The sequence below is a fragment of the Myxocyprinus asiaticus genome, chromosome 13 (genome assembly GCF_019703515.2).
Source record: "Myxocyprinus asiaticus isolate MX2 ecotype Aquarium Trade chromosome 13, UBuf_Myxa_2, whole genome shotgun sequence".
Lineage (NCBI taxonomy): Eukaryota > Metazoa > Chordata > Actinopteri > Cypriniformes > Catostomidae > Myxocyprinus > Myxocyprinus asiaticus.
This window is the reverse complement of record NC_059356.1, coordinates 33,859,450-33,879,741: the sequence shown is the minus strand read 5'-3', so window position 1 is coordinate 33,879,741 and position 20,292 is coordinate 33,859,450. Positions and strand designations below refer to the sequence as shown.

Genomic DNA, 20,292 nt, shown 5'->3' with positions numbered 1-20,292 from the left:
TGTCAATGTGATATTTCAGTTTTTTCTTTTTAATAAAATTGCAAAGTTTTCAAAAATCTGGTTTTTGCTTTGTCATTTTGGGGTATGGAGTGCAGATTGATGTGAAAAAAATAATAATTTAAAGCATTTTAGTATAAGGCTGCAACACAACAAAATGTGAAAAAAAATGAAGGGGTCTGAATACTTTCTGAACGCACGGTATATAAGCAAACAAAATAGGAGGCATATAGGGAAGCTTAATTAAAACTTATTTGCTCATTTGAGAAGTGACGTAGTAGTTGGCACACATGCTCCAGAGATGTTGAGCCTTGGTGCTCAAGCAGGTGACCCAAGTTCAATTCCGGCCCGCGACATGTCCTGATTCCATTTCCCCTCTCTCTCCTAATGAATTCCTGCAACTCTTCACTATTTACTTGTCTGATAAAAGAGGCAATGGCCCCAAAATAAAATCTAAATGGAAAAAAATCAGCTGGTCACCAACGGCTAAAGCAGTTTAAAGTCAACACGAGTAAAGCAGGACATTTAATGAGAAAATACATGTAATATATGGTGGGAATTATTTTATCTAGAGGGAACTGTGATTGGATTGCAAAAAGTAAGTCTCTTTCCCAGAGACATAAGAGACGGGTCACTGATATACTTATGAGTGGGAGAAATCATAACGCTGAATATGGCGGCTGTATGAATGGAAGTCCCACCTTACAGTTAAAAGAGCCAATTGTTTACTCAAGAACGTTTTTTTGAAAAACAGCAGGTTTTTGTGTGTGTGTGTGTGTGTATGTGTGTGTGTTATCCGGGCTAAAGAAGCACATTTTATGATCCTATTGTTGTAAGATTTTACTGTTGAAATATGTTATTTGATTGTAATCTTGACCTACCATTTTGGAGATTTTAAGACCCCATTTAAGTAGATAGGATCTGTATTTGTATGACGGAAAATAAAATTACGAACACGGGCGCAGAGTGATCTGACTTGCCTTAAATGGACTTTGGTGGTCCATAGCAGAATGGAGCCAGACCTGAATGAAAGTTGGGATTGATTGTAAAGGACTACCCCCTCCTGAAACACCACCAGGACACACTTTTAAGAAGGCTTTTTGAGTGGGATGGGAGGCTTAATGTCAGGTTGAACCTTAACAGAATCCTAAATTCCAATGTTAATGCATCTTTTTCCAAATCTAGTGCTACATGCTATTATTATCACAACCTTTATTTCTTTAATGTCAATCAGCATTAAATTACTGTGTAATTATTGGCAAGATTTTAAACAGGCTGCATTACCTACAACAGTAGCCAAAACAGTAACTAAATAGCCATTTGAGTATTGGTTAAAATTATTTTCCTCACCCAAAAGGCTTAGGTGGCCTCCACCGAAAAGGAAAGTCATTTCAGAGACAGAGTAAGTTATTATATTTTAATGAAAGATTATACATAAGCATGAATCGTGCACAATAAGACCATGAACATGTATCAAAAGAGTTAGTGTCAATTTGATTTCATGTTGAATTTAACTCTATACTTGGTGCAAAGGCAAGTTCACATTTACATACAGTATGTGCATTACGTGTCTGTTATGATAGAGGCCAGTTACATGTCTCGCCACAATTCCACACCTCCAAAACAACACGTCATCTGCTGCCGTGGCTGCTACTTCTAAGAACTCCTCTTCAAAAACCAACGAAGCATTAACCAACACTGAATGTGGTCGGCTCACTTAGGGTTGTGTATCTATGTGACAATGTCCCTTATCCAGACACTGTCTCCAAACATCTAGATCAGGTGACTTCATAGAAAAGAATCACAAGCTCTGTCTTTTCAGTTTGAAGAGTTTGTTAAATGTTGAGGACAGCTTCACATCAGACAAAGCCCTAAAGGTTACTCTAATTCAAACAGATCTTTATAGTGATTTAGAGAATAAAGGGAACAAAGATACATACTGAAAGAGAGGGGGGAAAAGTCTATGACCATATTAGTTAAACGCCCCCACAATACAGACAGAAATCTGTAGTAGACTTCACAGAGGCCACAAGGCTCTACTCCTCTGTTCAGAGAAGTCAACTACCAGAATGGTTCCTGGGCTTTTGTGGTGTGAAGACTTTGTGAGCTTTCAGTTTTTCCAAAGTCACACCATGACCACCAGATCTGTTCAGAGATGCAGTGTGGGAGGGAGATGAGCTGAGTGCCCCCACAGTGATTAATAACAGCCTTTCAGAGGCTCCCCAAAAAACGCTCCTCCAGTAAGATGGCTAAACAGCAACCGCATAAATTCCTAAAAGGTCATTTGGGTCAATATTTAGCTGGTGGTTGTTAAATAGTCTACCACTTGACCATCACTTACCACAGAATTGTGTTCAGTGGGGTTGTACTAAATTCTAATTTGCCGAAATAGGCTGTGATTTCTGACAAACACTCAAAGGCTTAAATGGAAATAGACCATAAAAATAAAAATACTCATACACTCAACAGTGTTTACATTTTCTTGAAGAATTTGCAGAGAATTGGAGGATAAATTATACAAGTGAATAAGTGTATGTGTTGTTATTCTTTAAGTTTGTTGTAAAAGAAACATAGGAGTGTTAAGAGAAGGAATATTCCAGGTTCAATTCAAGTTAAGCAAAAAATACTTCAGACTAACCCCTAGTTATTACAAAACGTTATAGTAAGGCACTTAGAATGGAAGTGAATGGGCCATAAATGTAAAAAATACATTTCAAAAGTATAGCCACAAAACATTTGATGTTCAAACATGACTAGTGATAAAATGTGTAATTTTCTAGCGTTACAGAGTTTACCAGATTACGGGTTTTACCACTGTAACATTGGATATTGGATATAATATCTGTAACCCAGTTTTTTTGTACAAGTCAAAAGTGGTGAGTCAAATGTTTTTTTTTTGTAGCATAATTAACATTATGCCACAAATGATGTCAGTTGAGATTGAGATAATTTGTATTGAAGCCAGAACATTCCTTAAAACATGCACTACAACTATAATAGTGCAGTCAAGTTCATAATCCTTAATCATTTAGTGGGGCTGCAACTATCGAGCACACAACAGTGATATCTGCATGATCTAATACAGATGGGATGCAGACATATACTGGAGAAAAGACCAGTGAATGTACTTCTAACAACTTTTTCCACAGTGGAAAATATAACATCAGGGTTTTTGCTAGGAAGTTTTTTCTTTTTCTTTTATTGTGGCAATCATAAGACTCCAGTGTTATTCCACAATGGAGACACAATACACAGAAATAGAAATATGAGGAGGAAAAAACCACAATATTTTTTTATAACAGGTGGCGACTGACTCATATACAGTGGACTGTATGTTTGTGTGTTAATGTTTCGGTCAAGCAGGACGAAGAAATGTCTGGTGAGCTTGAGTGAAGTGAAGTGGAAGTGGAATGATTGAGCATAAGGGGAGGTGGGGGTGGCGTCTGGTTTGTGTTACCTGTTTGATTCTGTGTGGCAGAGTTTGTGGATGCACTGCTGGTTGTGTTGGAGTTGCAGGGTCCAGTGCCGCCACTGGAAGGGGTTGAGGAGGAAGAGGCTGGTGTGGAGCTGTGCTGAGGAACATGAGCAACTGCAAAACCTGGAACACCACACACACATGTGTAACTTGCTTAGATACTGATAGCCAAATCAGTGATTGCCCTGAAACATTTTCTTTATCAGATTACTCAAAAAACAAGTTGGAATCATGTCTAGTGGTTAGTCCTTGATGCTTTAGACATATTGAACTGTAGTGCTCATGTGGGTGATGCAGGTTGAGGTGAGTCAGAGCTGCAACGTATTACAATCCCATTTTCTGCTCTTTCTCACCAATAATATTCTGTCTTCCCTTCACTGACTCTGTCCAATAAAGTGGCAAAAAAAGTATAAAGAGGTCACATACACTGGCGGCCAAAAGTTTGGAATAATGTACAGATTTTGCTGGTTTGGAAGGAAATTGGTACTTTAATTCACCAAAGTGGCATTCAACTGATCACAAAGTATAGTCAGGACATTACTGATGTAAAAAACAGCACTGTCACTATTTGAAAAAAGTATTTTTTGATCAAATCTTGACAGGCCCCATTTCCAGCAGCCATCACTCCAACACCTTATCCTTGAGTAATCATGCCAAATTGCTCATTTTACCAGTTTCATGTACAACAGTAAAGATAAGACTCAGGGGTGCAGGCCTTATGGGAAGAATTGCAAAGAAAAAGCCACTTTTGAAACAGAAAAACAAAAAGAAAATGTTACAGTGGGCAAAGAAACAGACATTGGACAACATATAATTGGAAAAGAGTGTTATGGATCTTAACCCCATTGAGCATTTGTGGGATCAGCTAGACTGTAAGGTGCGTGAGAAGTGCCAGACAATACAGTCACATCTTTGGCAAATGCTACAAGAAGCGTGGGGTGAAATATCACCAGAGTATCTGAACAAACTGACAGCTAGAATGCCAAGGATCTGCAAAGCTGTCATTACTGCATGTGGAGGATTTCTGAATGAGAACTCTTTGAAGTAGTTTAAGAAGTTCTGAATTTTTTTTTTTCAAATTGTAATAGTAATATTTCATGTTATTAATGTCCTGACTATACATTGTGATCAGCTGAATGGCACTTTGGTGAATAAAAGCACCAATTTCTTTCCATAAGAGCAAAATCTGTACATTATTCCAAACTTTTGGCCACCATTATACATCTTATTATATCAAACACTTGTAAATACACTCTTCATCCAAACTTTACTTACTGATTATTGCCATACTAATATTTCAGATCTCTACATTTTACCACAAAATGACAACAACCCTTTTCTAAATGAATGTAAATTAAGCCAGACTGTGAAATGCCAGGCCTGTTGAAGCACTTGGCACTAAGCCAAGAACCAACCTGAACCAACAACACGTCATCAAAAGGGACCGGGAGACTACTCTTAGTCATCCATTTCTCTATACAGACGACGCGCATATTAGTCTAAAAGCCACCTAAATCTAAGCAAAGTAACAAAATATCAATACATTATTAAATATTGAGTGAATTGTTATGATGTGTTTTGGTGCTATATAAGGCCGAAACTGCCAAAATGTGATGCTGATGAAAGTGTGTGGCACAACTTTCCTTCTCTCTACTTATGGGGTGGTCAGCCAAAAAAATCTAAATTCATAATTTACTCACCCTCATGAACACATTTAAGCGGTTCCAAACCTTTTCTTCTGTGGAACACAAAAGATGTTAGGTAAAACTGGCAGCCTCAGTCATCATCATCTTTTTCCATACAATGAAAGTGAATGGTGACTGAGGCTGTCAGTACCTAACATTCTGCCTTGCATCTCCTTTTGTGTTCCACAGAAGAAAGAAAGTCAAAAAGGTTTGGAACTACATAAGGGTGAGTAAATTATGGCAGACTTTTCATTTTTGGGTGAATTATCCCTTTAACAAAACACAGTGCCATATACTGTATGTTCAACAGGTGCCTAATGCACTGATCCCCCATAGGGATGAGTGATCATATTTAAATTCACATGAAACCTACTCAATTTAAAAAAAAAAAAAAAAAAACACTGATCTGGAACCAAAAAAGAAAGGTCAAGTCCAAATAAGGGTAATGTATTCTGACAATGCAAGATCACAGTCAGCTGAGAGGAAGCATTACCTAGAAATCTGGCTCAGGCAAAACACAACTGTAACTAGAAGCACTAGAAAAATTCTGAGGAAAAAAAAATTAGGATGTGCGATTTGCAAGAGAAGTAGTCAAATTTCTATGCAGATCTCAACGGAAAGTGTGCTAGCAAAAGGTTTTAGTATTGTGGTCTCTCTCTCTTTACAATTTCTATTTAAAGGTTGAACAAATGAAAAAGCAAAAGAAAAAAAAAAAATAAAGAAAAAAACAAAATGCAAGGAAACTATTTCCCAGCATGTTTCACAGCATATACTAAATATAACTTATTTAAAAAGAAACAGGAACCTCTGATGTTGTGAACAATTTCCTATAAAAACCAAATTAAAAATTGTAAATAAAAGTCTTCCACTACCATGTCATCTAGAATAATTATCAGAATAACAGAGAATAGCATTTGAATGGATTTTGAAAAATCTTGCGGAAGTTATGCAGCAACTTGCTTTAAAACTGCAATAATAGACAAACAACAAATGCATGTTTTTCATTACCTTTAGCAATAAACAATCACAAATTATCAAAGAAACCCACAAGACATGAAAAATACTGTACAACAGCAAGAGTTTTAAAATACTGTATACTACCACACTTTTTTTTTTTTATATTAGTAGGCCATCTGGGTATTCAAAACATACTAAATAATGCAGAAACAGTAAGGGTAGTATGTTCGACTTGTAATTGTGCCTTCATAAAACATTTGTGATTTAGGGGCATGATTCTCACTTCAAATGTGGAAGGTCCCAGATTCAAATCCTGAATAAGTGTAATATTGTTTTATTATCACAGTTCTGAAGTATGAGGCATAAAACGTCTGTGCACTTGATTCAAGCCTTTGGAACACTCCAGTGAAAATGTGCAACTATTTAATCTTCTGTGATTTCCTCCTTACTCATTCACAAAATTACCTGGAACTTTATCAACAGACACGAAGGCTGGGCCTCGTCTAGACTGGTCATAGAAGCGGAAAGGCAGCTGAGATGAAGTAACAGACGGCTGGCTGAAGCCCAGCACCTCAGTGGAAGGCTGAACAGGAAGGTCCAACAGAGCTACAGCACCAATGTTTATGGGAAGAAAAGGAAGGTGTGATGAGAGAGATGGAGATACTGAATTAGTTTCTGTCACTTTTCCTCTGGCTACTCATTAAAAGAATAGTTCACTCAAAAATGAAAATTCTGTCAACGTTTACTCACCCTCATGTTGTTCCAAACCTGTTTTTCTTTCTTCTGCGTATAAGAAAAGAAAATGTTCCATAGAATGTGCTGGTCGCTCTTTTCCATGCAGTTACAATGAATAGGGACTGAAGCTTTCAAGCTTCAAAAAGGATGCAAAAGCACCAGCTTGGCATGGTCATGAGGAATATCCGATTCGCAAACAAAATCAATCTTTTGAGTCATTCCTTTTCCAGTCCCTTCAGGATTTTGCGATCTTGTGATCACAAGAATTCTTGCAAATTCAACCAATCTCCACATTATTTGGGGTAGCTTGCGATTTTTTTTATAATTTCCGCAAAAAACATAAATCTGAGGGAATCCCATGGCTTCCCTTCATGTTTGACAGCGGAAAAACAAATGTTTGAAAAGCTTGAAGCAGTCGCATCATATCCAAACGCACAGCTGCCATTGTGTCATCTCCACAGTAACAGCTTAAGCGTCTCCGCCTCGTCACCTCCACGTTGTGCGTTCACTATCAAAATCCTTGTCTAAACTTTCACGGGACCACAGACAGCACACATGCCACATACATCACAGCTAGCATTTAATATCCCGTGTGCTACGAATGAGACACAAAACCTGGATTTACACAAAGATTCCCAAACATTCACTTAAAATCCCCATTAGTTGTGTAGTAAAATGTGATTTGATTTTGAAGTGCTTAATACAGTAGGCTACGAATCTGAAAATGGCAATTTATGCTGAACACTTATATACTAAAAACAAATGTTCACGAAGGTATTTTTTTTTTTACTTAAAGGCCTATATGCAACTTATATTTCAAAATATTACAAAAATTTACATTTTCATATATGCAACATATTGTTTTGAAACACTTGAGGAATTCAAATTTGTACATTAATGCTCAAATATATGAATTCTAATTGTATTTGTTCATCTATGGCCATATATCAGATTTCAATATCAGACAATGTAATAATTGCAACAGGCATAATTATTGAATCCTCATTTGTGTTTTAGTTTACAGATTTATTGCATGTCTATTTTAACCTTAGATAAGATTTCTTGCAATGTCTGAGGCAGAACATTTTAATACAAAAATTATTAAGGGTCTTCCAATACCCACAGGTTTCACCTAAATATATGGTATTTTTGTGTGTAATTATTTGGGTTTTTTGCTAACTCCATATTCAGTTATTGTGCACTAAAATATTTACATGTAATTGCATTTACAATGTAATTAACACAATAACAGAGGTGTATAATGATGATTTGTTAGTTTTCACTTCAAAACAGGAAAAAGTGCCACGAAATCCTGGAGGGACTGCTTTTCAGAACAATTCTATGAACCGGATCACATGAATTACTGAGAATGATTCTGCTTTTGTGCATCACTGAAGAAATAAAGTCATTCAGGTTTGGAACGACATGAGGTCGAGCAAATGATGAAAGAATTTTCATTTTTGGGTGCACTCTTCCTTTAAAATGAAGAATAACTGTATAAGAACTGTTGATTAATTAACAATTAATTAATTAACAACTTTACACACCTGGCATCCATTAATCTGATATTTTATGTTTACTCTGTACTGTTAAGTATGACTAAAGTCTAACTCAAAGAACCTATTCCAACTACCCCTCCCTAATGTTGCACAGCAGCTGGGATGGCTGGGAGAGTGTAATTATGTAAACAGACGATACGAGTTGCTGTTTAAAGACACAGTTTATGGACTTGGCTGCAAACAGCAGATTACAGTTTACAACTGGCAGGCATCCAGGAACTGACCTGCTATCCTCTGCATTTTCATGCGTCTGGCCTGGATGCGACCCTTGGCCAGTCTCTGTTTGGCAATGATGCAGCGAATGTGGTCGGCAAAGATGAAATTGGCCTGCAGGATAGGGAGAGGCTTGGCGTGGGGGTTGGATGTGGGCTTGTGAATTATGATATTCAGAGCCCTGCTGTCATCTTCTACCCCTGAAACCTGCATGTCCTGTGAAAATAAGCCTGACAGTTTCTGCACAGTACATACTTTTTGCCTTTTTAAATTGAATCATCAACATATGCAGGGACATTTGATTACGGACATTAGAAGCATTACATCAGCCTTTTAAGCATTCTATCCTGCCAATCAAACTAGCATTCCTTTTATTGCTTGATTACGGCTGTGCCTAATTCAAAACTTCAAAACATGTAATTACATATGCGATGCATCACTTAAGACCAAACATCACCAAAGGTGATTGGTGGTGGCTTTCCGTTAATAAAAATGTTGATGAATTTAGTACAAACATGCAGGCCTATCCATCTCATTACGAGAAGGTAAGAAGTAGAGGTAAACTGATATATCGGTTTTACCGATTAATCGGTGCCGATAGTTGCTTTTTTGAAACTATCGCTATCGGCAAAAATCTATGGTGATATTTAATTGCAGATAGTTTTTTATTTGTCGATTTTTTCATAATTTCAAAATAATAGTCCCTGGTGTGTTTTGGGCTTGTTTATACTTAAAAGTCTCGTGTTATGCACCAAATCTTTATTTTTTCTGGTTATTCTTGGGATTTTGGTTGAACAATAAACAGCATCTGGGATTTTAATCATTAAGGACTCTTTGTCTGTATCCGTCATACCAAGGAAAGAAAAGGATTTTTTTTTTTTTACATTCTATAAATAAATGTTAAAAACTATCAGCCGATTAAAAACTATCTGCCTTTCCCACCATCTTAGTTATCATATCGGTCAACCTCTAGTAAGCAGCAAAAATTTTTTTATTCATAATTAAAACTTGTATATTAATATTAGCTGAAAATTACATTAAAATTGTCTGTTATTGTAGTTAAAATATGTAAGGCTTAGAAAAATAGAAAACGTTATAACAGTTAACATTTTTTGATTATGCCTCTAGCTTTTACCATGTTTAGGTGAGATAGAGTGATGAGGTTTGAAAAGTTCTAAAAGGGTCTAAAGGCTCACATTCACCCTTGCACTGTGAAATTCCACAGGTGATGTAAAGTAATCCCAACCAGAATCTGCATGTTCAGGAATTTCTCCTGATGGACTTCCAGCGGTAAAAATAAAATAAAATAAAAAATAAAATTCCCTATGCAAATTTTGTTCAGGACTTAAGTTTGGTGAACACTGGTGCATGAATTTGCATAGTTGACCAATAGCAAATCTGTGTTTTGCAGTCCTTAACAACTGCTTCACATTCAGCCACAGCTTCTTCACCTGAGAACTTTCACAGTGCAAGCATAAATAAATTTGAAATTTAAGGGTAATTTCATCCATACTGGTTTGTTTAGGATATTTAGGAGTTCACGTTCTCTTTCATTTTAAGGCATTTTGTTTGAGGTAGTGTATTTGTACTTCTGCAACTTTAAACAGCAAGAACAACCAAAACAGATTTACCATTCAGAGATTTTTAGAGTTGGTCTTTAGGGGAAGCCCCTAAATCCATTCCTACATTACATGTGTTAACCCTGTGATCTGATAAAAAGACTATTTTCTCTACTGAGCAGATCAGGGTCCTGACAAGAACAAGGGAAAAGTGCACTTTGCATTGTTTGTTTGCACATCACATTTGCAATGTAGGAGTGGGGTTGAAGCAGACCTGCAGAAGGCCGGCAAACTTGACAACACCCCAGCCCAGACGCTTGGAATCCGGTTCCACCAGACTCATCTGGTACACGTCCACAGCAAGGAAGCGCTGTGCCTGAAGCCCATCTTTACTCACCACCATGCAAGCAATAAGATCACTGTTATCTACAAGACAAAAAAAAAAATGACAAAAATGCTTAGGCTAAATGGATAATTCCAAGGGTCCTTCAACAAACTTACATAAATCAGTAAAGCACGCTCAAAGTTCAGACTATGAATAGGAGCGGTGTGTAACCACTTTGTAGATCAACGTGTTTAAATACACAATAAAGAAATCTATCATGATAAATGGCACAGTTGCCCCAAGAAGTATTTGGCCTCATAAGCCACATTTTAAAAATGTATGAATGTCACTGCGTTAGAATATCCAAGTGGCATCTGCAAACAAATGTGTGACAAGGTCTCTTGCTTAGTCTTGGAGGTAGCAGGGGCCAGGTATACGGTCCATGTAAATCTTTATTTTGCACACTTTTTCTTTCTAACACACAAAGGATTGTTTTTCAGCACACCAATGAACACACACACTGGACTGCTGCATGCGTCTCCCTCTCTCTCTCTCTCTCTCTCTCTCTCCTCCGGTGGTCTGGATTGCCCTTTTATTCCTCTCCACTCTCACTGCAAACACAAAACAGCTGTTAATGGTGATTTCCCACAGGTGTCAATCCTTACTGTTCTGTCTCTTTCCCAGCCTCGCTCTCTGCAAACGTCACTCGGCCACGCCCCCACCACCACAAAATGATGCAGGAGATTTCTCAGAACTCTCTTCACTTTTCCAAGCCATTTTTTTCAATTATTTTAATCAACCAGGCCAAACGTCACTCACAGAATGATCACAGGGGGTTAGTTTGCAACTATGGACATGTTCTACTAACGTTTGACAACCCGAAAGAGTTCAAATACTTTGTCTTAAATCAAAAAATCGATAATTTAAAACATAACAAGCTTCTTTGCAAAATGTTTAGATTGAAAAGTGTGCTTGCGCTATGTTTCTTAAAAATAAATGCACCTTTGTGTGATATATTGTTATCTAACGCAATTTTAAAAATGGCCTAAGTGCCCAAATATTTAGGAGCCACTGTATTCTGGGTACAATGTGTTCTGTACTATACACAATATCACATTGTTTCAATATCCTCTGATTGCATGTTTCATGAACTTTACAATTTAAAATCACCCACTAAACCATTTCCAAAGAAATAGTAGGACTTGCACAGATAAATATTCATCCATTTCCTATTACAAAGTGCTTAAAAAATGTCACCGAAGAGTGAATTCAATCATATTAAAAGTGTGAAAAAGTCAGTGAGTGTTAACCTGGCATAAAACAAAACACTCTTACATGAGGGAGTTTTCAAAAACACTCCATTGAGTCATGACCTACACAGTATATGGCATCTACTAGACCAGGCGTGGGTGGGGAGGGGATGCAGGTCACAGACGACTGAAATTGGTTTCAGGTAGACAAACTAAAACTACTCATGACTGAAACAGCACTGTTACACCTGAGCTCAACAGAGTATGACTTGGTAACAGTTTCTCTTTGTGCACTTCCCAAGAAGTCACTCTTATGAGGTTTTGAGAAATAAATTTAGAACTGAAAGGCAGAGCGCCACTCTTCCTTAACGCATAGCCAAATGTGATGACAGAGAATTGAGTCGCCCCTGGGTAATTTACCTGCTCTATACCAAGGAATACACATCCATGCAGCTGCTGGTTTATTAATCATCCAGAGAGAAAAGGAAAAGTAGTCTTTTGCATATTTAAAGCCACAAATAGCATGAGGCTCAGGAGGCACAGCAGCTTTAAGACATCTCGTATTCTAAGAACGATCGGGAAGCATTTTACTGGTGGTTAGTTCTGGTTGTGTTGGCTAATTTGTAATAAAGTTGTTTTTAAAAAAGGAAACAAAATGGACTGTACTTACACTGTCCTTAAAAAATGACAATGTCTCTCGCTCAACACTGGCAAAAAAAAACAGAAAGAGCTATCTAAAGAATGACCAAGAGCATGTAAAAATAACCATGACCACATATGAGTAACTAAGGAAGACAATCCAGACACTACAGTATCTACTGAATCATCAATACACCCAGAAAAGCAACATTCGGTTTAATTTCAAGGGAATATACAATCTGCAAGTGTGTTTAAACAAACCCTTATTAATAGAAAAGATTTCAGCACTCAACCAAAGTAGGGATAGGGAGTTACATGTAAAAGTATCAAGTGACTAAGTGTTTAAGGTGAGAAACTTTTGCTGAGAACTTAGCAAAAACCATTCACATGACAAGAGTGTTATAATTACTATGTATATACATGCAAAAAAGAAAGCGAGTGGGGCATAAAATATATTTGAGCATGCAGTTGCATGTTTATCCATTAAAATGAATTCTTTAAAACATTGAGAGTAGTGACAGCAAAAAATGGAAAATATTAAATAAGAATTAATGTACAGCTGAAGTCAGAAGTTTACATACACCTTAGCCAAATACATTTAAACTCAGCTTTTCACAATACCTGACATTTAATCGTAGAAAACATTCCCTGTCTTAGGTCAGATAGGATCACTACTTTATTTTAAGAAAGTGAAATGTCAGAATAATAGTAGAGCGAATGATATATATCATCTTTTATTTCTTTCATCACATTCCTAGTGGGTAAGGTTTATATACAATTTGTTAGTATTTGGTAGCATCGCCTTTAAATTGTTTAACTTGGGTCAAATGTTTTGGGTAGCCTTCCACAAGCTTCTCACAATAAGTTGCTGGAATTTTGGCCCATTCCTCCAGAAAGAACTGATATAACTGAGTCAGGTTTGTAGGCCTCCTTGCTCGCACACGCTTTTTCAGTTCTGCCCACAAATTTTCTATCAGATTTAGGTCAGGGCTTTGTGATGGCCACTCCAATACCCTGACTTTGTTGTCCTTAAGCCATTTTGCCACAACTTTGGAGGTATGCTTGTGGTCATTGTCCATTTGGAAGACCCATTTGTGATCTATTTTGTGAAGTGCACCAGTCCCTCCTGCAGCAAATCACCCCCACAACATGATGCTGCCTCCCCCATGCTTCAAGGTTGGGATGGTGTTCTTCGGCTTGCAAGCCTCACACTTTTCCCTCCAAACATAACGATGGTCATTATGGCGAAAAAGTTCAATTTTTGTTCATCAGACCAGAGGAAATTTCTCTAAAAAGTAAGATATTTGTCCCCATGTGCACTTGCAAACTGTAGTCTGTTTTTTTATGGCAGTTTTTGAGCAGTGGCTTCTTCCTTGATAAGCAGCCTTTCAGGTTATGTCGATATAGGACTCGTTTTACTGTGGATATAGATACTTGTCTACCTGTTTCCTCCAGCATCTTCACAAGGTCCCTAGCTGTTGTTCTGGGATTGATTTGTACTTTTTGCACCAAACTACGTTCATCTCTAGGAGACAGAATGCATCTCCTTCCCGAGTGGTATGATGGCTGCATGGTCCCATGGTGTTTATACTTGCGCACTATTGTTTGTACAGATGAACGTGGTACCTTCAGGCATTTGGAAATTGCTCCCAAGGATGAACCAGACTAGTGGAGGTCCACAATTTTTCTTCTGAGGTACAGAGAGGCACTGAGATTGGAGGCAGGCCTTAAAATACAACCAAAGGTACACCTCCTATCAGAAGCTAATTGGCTAATTGTCTAAAGGCTTGACACCATTTTCTGGAATTTTCCAAGCTGCTTAAAGGCACAGTTAACTTAGTGTATGTAAACTTCTGACCCACTGGAATTGTGATATAGTCAATTAAAAGTGAAACAGTCTGTCTGTAAACAATTGTTGGAAAAATTACTTGTGTCACGCACAAAGTAGATCCTAAATGACTTTCCCATACTATAGTTTGCTAATATGAAATCTGTGGAGTGGTTAAAAAATTTGTTTTAATGACTTCAATCTAAGTGTATGTAAACTTCTGACTTCAACTGTAGGTTCATACAATGCATCATGATCTACTCATCATTTCCTGCATGTCTAAAAATAACCCATGTCGACAGAAGCACATCAATATCTCAGGTTTATCTGTCTGTCTATCTGTCTGAATATCTGTCTCTCTCGTCGCTTGAGAGCGAGGCGCTTGTTCCATCCACTCACTCATGAGCCATTCCTGGATGCACATTCAAAGGACATCAAAGGCAACTGCTATTACAAATCATGATGGTGCAAGATGTGCCAGCTGTACATTGCAGGGCAGTTATTGTGAAGTAGGGCTATATATTCAGAGATTTTCCAGACAGGAAAACTGGTGTTCTTAAGAGCCAACAAAAAGGGCAAATCATTTAAAAAATATATTTGAAGTGTACAACCCCAATTCCAAAAAAATTGGGAAAGTATGCAAAATGGCATTAAAAACAAAAAGGAGTGAATTTTTAATTCTATTTACCCTGTGCTATATTGAAAGCACTACAACAACACATTATTTGATGTTTACATAATTGTTTTGGTGTGGAAAATATACACTCATTTCAAATCATTCCAAAAACGTTGTGACAGTCAAATGTTTACCACTGTGTAACATGACAATTTCTTCTAATGACAATTATTAAGCATTTGGGCACTGAAGACACAAGTTTGTTAAGCTTAGCAAGCAGAATGTTCCCCCATGTATGGGCCTTTGTTGCCCTATTTTAAGCTTCATAATGTGGCAACACATTTATTTGTTTTAGTGCGGGCAGTATGTGGTTTGCCGTTGTCCTGCTGGAAAATGCAGGGATGTCCATGGAAAAGATGGCATCTGGATGGCAGTGTATGTTGCTCCAAAATGTATACATATCTTTCTGCATTAAAGATAGGGTGTGCAATATTTTCCAGAAACATTTTTTGTTATACTGGTTGAAAGTCTCTTCACATCCTGTGAATCAATCAATAATTTAAATATATATAAAAAAAAAAAAAAAAAATATATATATATATATATATATATATATATATATATATATATATATATATATATATATATATATATATATATATATCTCTTCTGTGGAAGGGACATGACTAAAAAATGATCGACCAATCATTGCATTCGATCGAATGTAATAATAGGATGTCCTTCCTGTCTGTCAATCTATATTTGCATACTGCCACGCAACTTGTTCGCACAGACAATCACACATCATCAGCGCGGGTTCCTTGATGCTGTGCAGAGCGAGCGCGAGAATGGAAGGCGAACCGCAGCTACCTTATGTTCCTCCTGAACCACTAGTAAAAGGAAACAAGAAAAGACCGTGTTAGAAACTTCTACAATGAAAAAACGTCTGGATCAAGAGCGTGCTAAAAGCAAAATTAACATTGGTGTTGCTTTTCCATGCTGGAGGCAACTGCGGGACTCAAAGGGTCTGAAAAATGAAGCCATGGTTGCTGTTTTTCCTTTTGGACAGTAATTACATGGTTTGATTTGTTTTTAATATATTTTGTTAATGTAATGAAGTATTTAACTCATGTAGTTTGTGTACCTTTACGAAATTATCTCAATGCTAACAGCAGCTATGGTGTAAAATGAAACTATTTTTATGTTTTCAAAGTTACAAAAACACTGCAACATCCACACCTTTGGTGCATGGATTCATAAGGCCACCACCACCAACTGTTTCGACTATTTCATCAGTCTCTCCCAAAACAGTGAGTACAATGTCATGTTTTTACTTGATGTGTGATAGAGGAGGCGTGGCTTTGGAGACACCTCTGAAGCGAGGGCGGGCTCTATGCTTTCAAAGCTAGCTTGCTAACTGCTAACCTCTCTGGATTACACACCCTAGCTTTAATGGTGCCCTCACAGATGTACAAGTTACCCATGCCATGGGCACTGATACACACCCATACCATGACAGACACTGGCTTTTGGACAGGACATTGATAACAGCTTGGACAGTCCTTTTCCTCTTTGGCCTGGAGAACACGACAGCTTTTCTTTCAAAAAACGATTTGAAATGTGGAATCGGACCACATAACACAAATCCACTGTTCAACTTTCCATCTCAGATGAGCCTAGACTCTGGACTGTGTTGATGTATGGCTTAACTTTCATCTGTGGATGCAGCGGCAAATGGTGTTGACTGACAAAAGTTTACAGAAGTATTTCCGAGCCCATGTCATGACGTCAATTACAGAAGTGGTTTTCGCCTTGCCCTTTATGTACCGAGATTTGAAAAAGTTCCACCAATTTCAAGTAATAGTCGACTGCAACCGTCAACATGGTGTTTTAGGCTGTACTCATTGGAAATGGTCCCATGAAATCGACACAAAGTATCTCACCAGGTGCTATAACCTCCGTCGCTTGCATTTTCTCTGCTGGGGTGTGATTTACAGACAATACAGCATCAGATATTTCTGTCCCATTTTTCACTGAAACTAAGCTTAATTGTTATTTTTTGGACATTCAAAACATTAATTTAAGTGAATCAGTGTTGATCAGGGATTTTTGGTGGGACTGACCACGGAAATACACTCACCAGCCACTTTATTAGGTACACCTATACATCTACTTATTCATGTGATTATCTAATCGGCCAATCGTGTGGCAGCAGTGTAATGAATAAAATCATGCAGATATGGGTCAGGAGCTTCAGTTAATTTTCACATCAACCATCAGAATGGGGAATAATGTAATCTCAGTGATTTAGACAGTGGCATGATTGTTGGTGCCAGATGGGCTGGTTTGAATATTTCTTTAACTGCTGATCTCCTGGGATTTTCATGAGCAACAGTCTCTAGAATGTATAGAGAATGGTGCGAAAAACAAAAACCAACCAGTGAGCGGCAGTTCTGTGGACGAAAACACCTTGTTGATGACAGAGGTCAATGGAGAATGGCGAGACTGGTTTGAGCTGACAGAAAGGCTACGGTAACTCAGATAACCCCTCTGTACAATTATAGTGAGCAGAATAGCATCTCAGAATGCACAACATGTTGAACCTTGAGGTGCATGGGCTACAACAGCAGAAGACCACGTTGGGTTCCATTTCTGTCAGCCAACAACAGAAAACCGAGGCTGCAGTGGGCCTACCATTTGTGTACCTCAGCAGAAATCCAGATTTGTCAGACCAGGCGATGTTTTTCCAATCATCTACTGTCCAGTTTTGGTGAGCCTGTGCCCACTGCATCTTCAGTTTCCTGTTCTTAGCTAACAGCAGTGGTACCCGGAATGGTCTTCTGCTGCTGTAGCCCATCCGCCTCAATGTTCGAGGTGTTGTATGTTCAGAAATGCTTTTCTGTATAGAACTGTTGTGATGTGTGTTTACTTGGGTTACGGTCACTTTCCTATCAGCTTGGACCAGTCTGGCTATTCTCTTCTGACCTCCGTCATTAACAAGCCATTTTCACCCACAGAACTGCTGCTCACTGAATGGTGCGAAAAACAAAAAACATTCTCTTTATACTCTAGAGACTGTTGGACATGAAAATCCCAGGGGATCAGTAGTTACAGAAATACTCAAACCAGCCCGTCTGGCACCAACAATCATGCCACAGTCTAAATCAGTGTTTCCCAACCTTTTTTTCTGCCACGGCATAGTTTTTTATGAATAAAACATATCACGGCACACCACTATCCCACATAACCATCGTCAATAGTTTTCCTTTTCAAGAACTTGTCCATGTTTTCTGTCCGTCTTAGTAGTGTGTTTACTTGTAATGTTTAAAATTCGGCTATGCAAAAAACACAAGTCACATAGGTACGCTGTATGAGGTCACAAGTGCTAATTGGGTAATGAAAAAAAAAAAAAAATTTGCTTCTTTTCTAATTTGTAGATTTGTTCTTGCAAATTTGTTCTTGCAATGCCACAGCAAATTACAAGGATGCAAACTCATGAGGGGTGAAAAAAGTCAGACAATCACTGGTCCATGAAAATGTTTTCCGGGGATATTTTTTTTTAAAAGAATAAGCTAAAAGCACCAATTCCAGCAATTTTAGTGATTCAAGTATATCAAATTAACTGCACAACTGTGCAGAATTAGCTGCAAAAATAAAAAGTATTTTGGTGAGAGTCTTGTGGCGCCATGCGAGGCGCAGACGTGTGAATGGCGAGCTCGGTGCACTTTGCTAGTTTCGTTACTATTTGTGTCATAAACCGGTGAGATTCAATACACCCTGATACTTAACTGTTCTAGAAAGACAAAATGTCAAAGAAATCAAAATCCTCAGGCTCTGGAGATATTAAAAGACACTTATGTGCTCAAGCTGCAGCCCCTGAACAACAGGCTGAAAGCCCGGGACTCAATTTGGCCAGTGCAGTGGAAGAGATCCAGCGTCAACTGTCAAACATGATGGCAATGCAGACTTGGAGGATCTTGCTGTAATATGTCGATTGATCACTGCCTTGGAGACGAAATTCACTGAGTTGGTTACAAAAGTATCGGATGTTGAGAAACGGATCGATTATCTGGAGTCACTGGAGAGGGAATTAGCTGCAAACCCACTAGCGACCAAGGTGGATTTGCAGTGCATCTGGGAAAAACTGGAGGATTTAGAAAATCGTAATCGAGGAAACAATGTTCGAATTGTTGGAATTCCTGAGCAATGAGGAAGGCCGAGATATGGTAAAATTCCTAGATGGGCTCTTGCCGAGCCTGCTCGACATAACATGCCATAAGCTAGAAATCGAGGGAGCTCACAGGGTTCTGGCTCGGAGATCCGCTGAGGGAGACAGGCCCCGAGCAATTCTGTGTGAGGCTGAGAGAGGCTGGACTGAGGGCTTGTAGGCCTGTTGTAAGGCAGGTACTTACCAGACATCACCATCGCCTATGGGCACAAACCCACCTTCGCTGGACCAGATAGAACTGGCAAAAATTGCTCTTCACTGACGAGTCGCGGTTTTGTCTCACCAGGGGTGATGGTCGGACTCGAGTTTATCGTTGAAGGAATGAGCGTTACACCGAGGCCAGTACTCTGGAGTGGGATCAATTTGGAGGTGGAGGGTCCGTCATGGTCTGAAGCGGTGTGTCACAGCATCATCGGACTGAGCTTGTTGTCATTGCAGGCAATCTCAATGCTGTGCGTTACAGGGAAGACATCCTCCTCCCCTCATGTGGTAACCTTCCTGCAGGCTCGTCCTGACATGACCCTCCAGCATGACAATGCCACCAGCCATACTGCTCGTTCTGATTTCCTGCAAGACAGGAATGTCAGTGTTCTGCCATGGCCAGCAAAGAGCCCGGATCTCAATCCCGTTGAGCATGTCTGGGACCTGTTGGATCAGAGGGTGAAGGCTAGGGCCATTCCCCCCAGAAATGTCTGGGAAATTGCAAGTGCCTTGGTGGAAGAGTGAGGTAACATCTCACAGCAAGAACTGGCAAATCTGGTGCAGTCCATGAGGAGGAGATGCACTGTAGTACTTAATGCAGCTGGTGGCCACACCAGATACTGACTGTTACTTCTGACCCCTAGATTACATTTTAATAAGTTACACAGGCCGATTGACAAAGGTGGGCTAGGCCTACCCAAGATTTTGTTTTATTATTATGCATTCGGTCTCAGGCATTTGGCTAATTGGTTGCTTCCACTTGAGAGATCCCCTCCCTGGTTTTGTATTGAACAGGAAGTTCGTTTCGTCATTGCAAAGCCTATCAAACTAACCGGAGAGGTTAAGTTACACCCCGTTATCTTGCATTTGCACTCGGTATGGACAAAAGTATCCAGAGTGTTTAATTCGGATATTTATTTAAATGTTGTCTCAAGTATATAGCTGAACCCTAGATTAAGTATTAATAAGTCCCCTTTCTGCTGGTCAGACTGGATTGTGGTGGGGGTGGTGTTACTACACTCTGT

General features: G+C 38.7%; 1 protein-coding gene across 3 annotated transcripts in view; it reads right to left on the bottom strand.

Moving 5' to 3' along the window:
* The window catches only part of LOC127450089 (protein CLEC16A-like), an 86,388-nt gene that overhangs the window by 7,456 nt on the left and 58,640 nt on the right, over positions 1–20,292 (bottom strand). For all 3 annotated transcript variants that reach the window (XM_051713837.1, XM_051713838.1, XM_051713839.1), the window contains 4 exons: positions 10,455–10,606; positions 8,633–8,837; positions 6,580–6,720; positions 3,455–3,595 (listed from right to left, as the gene is read on the bottom strand). In XM_051713837.1, coding sequence (XP_051569797.1) covers positions 3,455–3,595; positions 6,580–6,720; positions 8,633–8,837; positions 10,455–10,606 — 639 coding nt within the window. The remainder of the gene's footprint in view (positions 1–3,454; positions 3,596–6,579; positions 6,721–8,632; positions 8,838–10,454; positions 10,607–20,292) is intronic.